Below are 7132 nucleotides of genomic sequence, written 5' to 3'. Positions count from 1 at the left end.
CTGGACCACCACTAATGAAAATATATTCCACTACACGTTAACTGTTGCCGTTTAATTTAAAACATACAGCAAGTCTATGAATACCCTTATCCTCAAACCCCTGGTAGTTTCACAACTTCCCTTTCATAGAGAAGTTTGCCAAGCCATTGATCAGCAAAGAGTAAAAGCTGCAAACATCTAGGAAATTTCTTACTATGTGATAGTAGACAGTAGTTTGTAACGTATCTTGGGGCTTTCTCCCTTCTATCACTATTTACAAATTTAGGTTTCAGGGTATCAATAAAGCTCACACACCTAGCTTTGGCTCTGACTTTATTCCAAAGGGTAGGCTTTTTTTTTCTTTTGTCTTCAGTGCATTTCATATGGGCCAACATGGCTGTTTTATTCCAAAGCTTTGCAGAGAGCAGCTCCATGCCTTGACAGTCTTTCCAGTGTCGTCACTATCTTCTCTTTCCAATCTACTATTGCAGAAGGGCTGGCCCTACTGCGAGTTGAAAAATAAACAAGTGCTCTCTGGCTGTACTTTGTTCAGCTCTTCTCTTTATCTGTGTCCCCTCTCCAGTTGCCCTTTCCACCGGGCCCTAGCACTTTTTTTTTCTACCATCAGTTGCCTTTTTGTTCCCTGTCTTTTATCTCCTGTTCTTCTCCTGCAGTTCCAGTCAAAACCCCAACCCCAAACCCACACGTCCTTCAGTCACATTGCCATTAGTGATTAAAATAGACATTCTAAGCTTACTTTAAAAAATTAAAAAAGGCCTCAGAAAATGTTCAGTGCTCCCAATTTTATTTTTATTTAATGCTAAAAGTTAAAGGAAAAAAAAGGTACTATAAATCTGACAAATGACAGAATGGTGATTATTTCCATAGCGTGATTTTAAAATATAATAATGTTGATATCTAAGATTACACTCACTTCAGTTGACATGAGTTTCATCGTATATAGAAAAAGTATCACCTTCAACTTAAAAAAAGTAAAGGTTAAAAGGCGGCACACTTTTAAAATACTTGGTGGCCAAGGAAAGGTATATAGTAAAAGTTGTAAACCATGTGTACGTTTCTCCTAACTTTTAATGTGAGGCCACATGAAAGACAGTACATCTGTTAAATTCTATAAATTGTTAAAGCAAAAAAGGGAAAGCTTCAACACCCCATCCCCTAATATTTTGAGTATTAAAAGCACAGCTGAAATATTAGGATTTGAAATCTGATACTGCCCATGTACAGTAAGTAGCTTTCTGACATTTTTATCCAGCTGTGGAGAATCTCTGCACTGTCATCAGGTACAACAGAAGATCAGACCCACGTCCCAGTGTTAACTTTTCAACTTAAGGGATTGCCAGAAAAATAACCCAGACCAGCACTCTCCGGCTTGCAAGCCTTCCACGAAGGCCACCCAAGGGCCAGCCAGACTCCTGCAGATCCTATTTTTAATAGGAGAAACCTCCACACACAGCCCTTAAAGCTGTTCCTATCCTCCCCCTTACATACCAGCGCAGAGAAACCATAGGCTGTCTTTTCCACAGCTGGATAGACTTATTCAAAATAGTAGGATGGTTCTTTATTCATTTTTTTGGAAAGCATATCTGTATTAAGATCGCAAAACATACAGATAGCCACCACGAATCAGGTCAAACGACTGATCAACTTGTAACATCTATGAGGTCAAATTCCAGTTTATAATAAAGTGCCTAGATACACATTTATACAACAAACCATAATAGTTTAATTCTTTACAAATGTCTTTCTGGGCATGTAAAACTGACTCTGTGTTTCTGCATGTGTGCATTTACATAAGAGAAACCAGTCTGAGTCATAGATACTCCAATTAAAAAAAAAAAAAGTTTAACAACATACTGGTTAATCATGCAAGTCTGTTTGGAATATAACAATGACCGGTAACGTGAATTTGCACAGCATTAATAATAGGTGCACTCATTCAAAACACTACAAAAAAATACTGTATTTGGTGCAGTATCTGATTTTCAAGTGTTAATAACTCGACCATTAAAAAATATTTGAGCAATTTAAAAAAGAAAAACAAAAACATACCTAAAAAGAATCCAAAGTGGGTAACAATCTATATTTTCAAATTAAAATAGAAGCTAGGCTGTGAATGAAACACAGAAGTTGTAGTAGACCTTGAAGCCATGATTCAGCCTAATGATACGGCCAAGTTACAAACACCTGAACGTAAAAGGACTTAAAATAGTGTTCCTGTCAATGTTAAATCATAACAGCACAAAAGAAAAACCAGTATCACTGTGAGACAACTATTTCTAATAACTGATGATTTATTGGTTAAAAAAAATCACTTTACTGATGCAAAATAGTGATCAAAAGAAATTAGTTTACAAAAGTCTCCTAAAAATAGTTTGAGAGGTGGGGCCTGTCTATTACGTAAAACTCTTTTAATTTTCACTAGTTTATCATTTTTTTCCAGAAGAACAGTATTATTCACTTGGTATTTCAAACACATGTAAGAAGGAAATTACAGGTTTCCTCCACCCCCATTCGGGCTGTCACTGATATGCCCACGGGCAGTCCTGGCAGCACCAGGCGCTGTTACTGTCATTGTACCATACTGTATTTAGCACTCACTAGAAACGGGTGTAGGTGATAGTATCAACAGCAATAGCACTACAGGTAAATGATAAAAAACAAAACAAAACACAAAACAGAAACGAAACCAATCCCACAATCTCCAAGTTCACCTGGACTGTAACTTCTCTTGAGACTCTTTTCAAAGGAAATGACAACAGCAACAACAAACAGAGCTCTAGGGTGTTTAAAAAGATGAAGAGGCGCTGCAGAGCCAGGCTCTGTTCAAAGATGGCAGTGCCATCTTGTACACACCACCATCCATTGTCACCGCCTTCCGTCACTGAATTGTGTTATTATGTAACCAACTAGCATGCAGCATTGTAATCTTACAACTGATCACGTGGGCAGTGAACAGTGGTCAACTTTGCCTTAAAAAAGAAAAATCCCCCCCACCCCCACCCCAAAACCACACAGTCCTCAAAATCTCTCAGCAGCAACTCTCAGGCAGTCATCAATATCCCAACAACTGAACTTTAAGAAGAAAACAGAGAAAGAGTCAAAATCTATTTTCCTATTACTCTAAAATGACAATGTTTTGGGGTAAACTTGGTGATTTTTCCCAGTGGCACGCCCACTTCACAACAGTGCCCCTTTCACTCATTTCCTTTCCTTCTCCACCAACTGGCCTCCAGCCTGAGAAAGGGGCCAGAATAAGGAATAACAGACAGTAAGGCAATCTTACAATGTCAGAAAATGTATTTGGCTTTTTTTTTTCTTTTTAAAATAAGTGCATACAAATACAGCTAGAAGCATTTCTGATTTGCCAAGTGCTCTAAAAAAGCAGCGCAAGTCACAGCCTACATTGAACGTTAACTGTCACCAGGATAATAAAGCACAAAGATATGCTAATAACGTTAACAAAAGAAGAAAATGCCTTTATAAGTACATACCTTTTGTCGTCAAAAAAAATATAAACACAATGTATTCAAAAAAATCAAAATTATACAGCCATGTTTATGAAGTCTACATTTCCCTTGTCTTGGATATATATATATATGGAGATATATATACAATTCAAGCAGTTTTAGTTAAGGGTAATCATTGGGTTTTTCTGAAACCGGAAAGTCACGAGTCTCTCTCTTTTTTCACTTTCACATCTCCAGCAAGGATGGTTGCAATTTCCCCTTGCATAAAGGCCCAGGGGACATTGGAGCCCACAAGAGGGCATTTTTCCCCACTGGGACAATAGACCTCTCCACTAGCTCCCTGCTGTTTGATGCTTTGTCTGGAGCAAGGGAAGCAGAACTTGTGCGAAGGGACGGACGGGCACTGCACAAAGTGGGTGTCCTCAAGCCGCTCGTGGCAGAGGGTGCAGCACAGGGGGGCACTGGCTGCCAGAGAGGAGTCCGGGAGGCTGGCGGGGTGCACTGGCTCCAGTCCTCCGGTGCTGCCTGCCCCCTGGCTCCCCACCTCTCTGGGGCCTAGCCTTCTTTGGTTCATAGAGGACGGAGAGGGTGGACTGCTGCTATTCCTCCTGGTAGTGGAGTGAACCTGGTTGGCATCTTTCGAGGCATGACTGCCCCCTGCATTGTCTGCTACTAAGATCAGGGCTGCCATGGGGGACTGGCCATTCTGTGCCGCTTCAGGCGGTGTGGTCCGGTTGGAATGAGGTGAGGCAGTGGGTGGTGGTGGAGACACAAAAGAGGATGTAGGAGTAATGGGGATCTTGAGCCCTTCTGTGGACGTGGACAGCCAGGGCTGTGCCTCTCCATTGATCTTGGGAGGCCCAACTTCACCTTCTGGTTCTGGAGAAGGCTTCCTTTTCCTTGCTGTTCTTGCAACTGGAAAAACAAAGAAACGAGAGGGGAAAAAAGAGGAAATGAATAAGCACGCAAGGAAAAGGATCTTTCTTTGACTAACGTCAAACAAAACTCACTAAAGAATTTCAATTCCCTAAAAACTTGTACATAAAAACTCACATGAGTTTCAAGCGCACGTGCAACTTACAACACTTAAGACTTACGGGGCTCTGAGGCAGTATACCAATTTGAAAAAAAAAAAGCTACAGAAAACGGCATGAATGTAATGGCCCGTTTCCACACATGCATGCATGTACCCAGGCTCAACTGTGCATACGACTGCTAACGTCCCCCAACAGGTTAAAAGGTGACTAGTGCCCTCATGCTCCCATCCAAGAATGTGCTGGGAAAGGAAAACCCTGTGTCAGTGCCTATCAGCCTAGTCTGACTCATCTCTGTTATGCTGCTTCAGCACATGAACACGTTGCCACTAAGCACTGGTTCCGCCTCAGGCAGATCAGGAAGTTGGGTGTTTGTTGTTTCTGGGCCGGGACGGAATGGTGAATGGAAAGAGCACCCCCTCCTCGGGCCTGCGCCCCCTCTTCTCCCCTAGAGCCCCTCACTCCACAGCCGCCCCTACCTGCTTTAGACCCGTTGGCCCCGTTGGCCTCGAAACCCAACAACCTGCCTGCAGTCAGGGCCGGCTCCTTCTTAAACTTGCTCTCGAAGGGCCCCGAGTGGCCGTGCTGGTGCAGCGCCAGCAGCGTGTCGCGCACGGTCTTGGGCCTGTTGACCCAGTCTTGCTCTCCGGGCCCGCGGCCTTTGCCGGCGCCCTCGGGGCCCAGCTCGGCGGCCCCGGGCGCGCTGGACAGGCTGTCGGCCGGGCCGCGGTGCGAGGGTGGCGGCGGTGGCGGCTTCTCCTTGGCCGCCGCCTCGCGCGGCTCGTGCTCCGCGGCCGCGCTGCTCGACACGGACGCCGGCCGCTTGTGGGCGCCCAGGTCGGCGGGCGGCGCCGAGCCCAGGCCGGCTGCCGCGGCGCCCGACACGGCGGCCAGCGAGGCGGCGGCGCGGCCGCTGAGCCCCAGCGCGGCGGGCAGCGGCGTGGCCGAGCCGTTCATGAGCGGCACCAGGGTGGGCGGCACGGCGTGGCCGCGCCGCGGGTTCGGGCTCTGGCGGTTCAACTCGGGCGGCTCCTCCAGCTTGGAGAAGCCGTTGGGCACCAGGATGCCGTTCACGGGCGGCGGCTGCGGCGTCGGCGGCTGGGCCAGGCCCGTGCCCGGGCGGCTGCCGCCGAAGTCGGAGCCGAGGCGCGGGGGCCGCTCGGCGGCGGCCGCCAGCGGGTAGCGCTCCAGGGCCTGCGGCGCGCGCGGGGCCGCCTCAGGGCCGCCGTGGCCGAGCTGCTGCTGCTGCTGCAGGATGAGGTCCTTGGCCGAGAGCGGCGGCGGCTTGGCGGCGGCCGGGCCCGCGGCGCCGGGCGGAGAGCGGCCCTCCGGGAAGCAGCCGTGCGCCCGCTTGAGCTGCCGCGCCGTCTCGATGACGAACTCGACGCGGTCGGCGCCCTCGTAGTTGACGCAGCCGCGGCACACGGGCTCGGTGAAGTCCCAGATCATGGCCCAGGGCATGCGGGGCAGGTCACACAGGTAGCACGACTGCCGCCGGGACGCGGCCGCCACCGCCACCGCCGCGGCCATGTCCGAGGAGCCCGCGGCGCTGGCGGCGGAGGAGGAGGAGGAGGAGGGGGCGCCGCCGCCCCCCGCCGGCACCACGCGCGCCCTCCTCCCCCCCCAACCCCGCGGCTCCCCCACGAGCGGCGGCGGCGGCCGCGGCCGCAGGGGCGGCGGCGGCGGCAAAGCCCGCGAAGGCTCGGCGCCCGCGCAGCGCCCCCGGTGCACGAGGGGCGGCGGGCGCGGGGCGAGGGGCTGCAGCCGCGGCAGCACGTCCCCCCGGCCGGCGCGGACGCGGGCGGGCGGCGGCGCGGCGCGGCGCGGCGGGCGCGGCGGCGGAGGCTCGGCCGGGGCCGCGGCGGGCCTCCAGACCGGGGCGAAGACGGGCCGCGCGGGCGCGGGGGAGCGCAGCAGGTCGCGGCGGCGGCCGGCGCGGAGTGCGGGGCGGGGGGCGGGGAGGCCGGGGGGGCGGGGGGCGGGGGGCGGCCGCCGGGGCAGGCTCAGCCCGAGCGGCGGGGCATGCCGCGCCGGGGCGGCGGCGGCGGCCGGGCGGCGTGGAGCTCAGGCGCGGCGCGGGCCCCGGGTCGCTCCGCTGCTCTCTCACAGCTCCTGGCGTCGCCGCTCTCCAGCGCCCGCGTCAGCGCCCAGCCCGCCTCAGCGCTGCCGCCGCCGTCGCTGCTGCTGCTGCCGCCGCGGCCGCTCCACTTCTACAGACTTGATTCTTCGACAGCCTCGCACGGCGCCTGCGCGGGCCCCCTCCCCTCGCGCGCGCGCCCGCCCTCCCCCGCCCCTCCCCCCGCGCGGAGAACGAGCGCTGCCGGGAGAGCCGGCTCCGCGGCGCCCGCCCCGGTCAGCGCCGCCCGGCCGCGCCGCGTCGCGGGCCCGACGGGAGGCCGACGCGAGGGTGGTGTGTCTCCCTCCACCCGCTCGGCGACCTCGCCTTCTCAGTCAGGGTCCCCTGCCCTCCGAGTCCGTTGGGGCAGTCGTCCGAAAAGGCGTGTTTTTAAAAGCAAGGCCACTTTCTAAGTTGGGTCTGTGGATCTCTTGAGGATGGAGATTTTCAATCTAGCATGGCTCACAGTTGGGGGGGGGGGGGTTAGGACTTATACTTGAACTATTCAGTAAGTG

The 7132-nt window shown here is 52.6% G+C and overlaps 1 protein-coding gene across 2 annotated transcripts; it reads right to left on the bottom strand.

Moving 5' to 3' along the window:
* Positions 1-767: 767 nt before the first annotated feature.
* IRF2BP2 (interferon regulatory factor 2 binding protein 2) lies at positions 768-6444 on the bottom strand. 2 transcript variants are annotated; one of them, XM_014733481.3, is made up of 2 exons: positions 4981-6444; positions 768-4382 (listed from the first exon to the last, which is right to left on the bottom strand). In XM_014733481.3, the coding sequence occupies exons 1-2, from the start codon at positions 6029-6031 to the stop codon at positions 3667-3669; spliced, it is 1767 nt and encodes a 588-aa protein (XP_014588967.2). In that variant the 5' UTR covers positions 6032-6444; the 3' UTR covers positions 768-3666. The 2 variants fall into 2 exon arrangements, with proteins under 2 accessions (XP_014588967.2, XP_023503078.1); XM_023647310.2 differs by having other exon boundaries at positions 5029-6153.
* Positions 6445-7132: the final 688 nt, after the last annotated feature.

Source organism: Equus caballus, chromosome 1, assembly GCF_041296265.1.
Source record: "Equus caballus isolate H_3958 breed thoroughbred chromosome 1, TB-T2T, whole genome shotgun sequence".
In the NCBI taxonomy this organism is placed as follows: Eukaryota; Metazoa; Chordata; class Mammalia; order Perissodactyla; family Equidae; genus Equus; species Equus caballus.
Note: the sequence above shows the minus strand (reverse complement) of the source record. Positions and strands in the feature narration are given on the sequence as shown.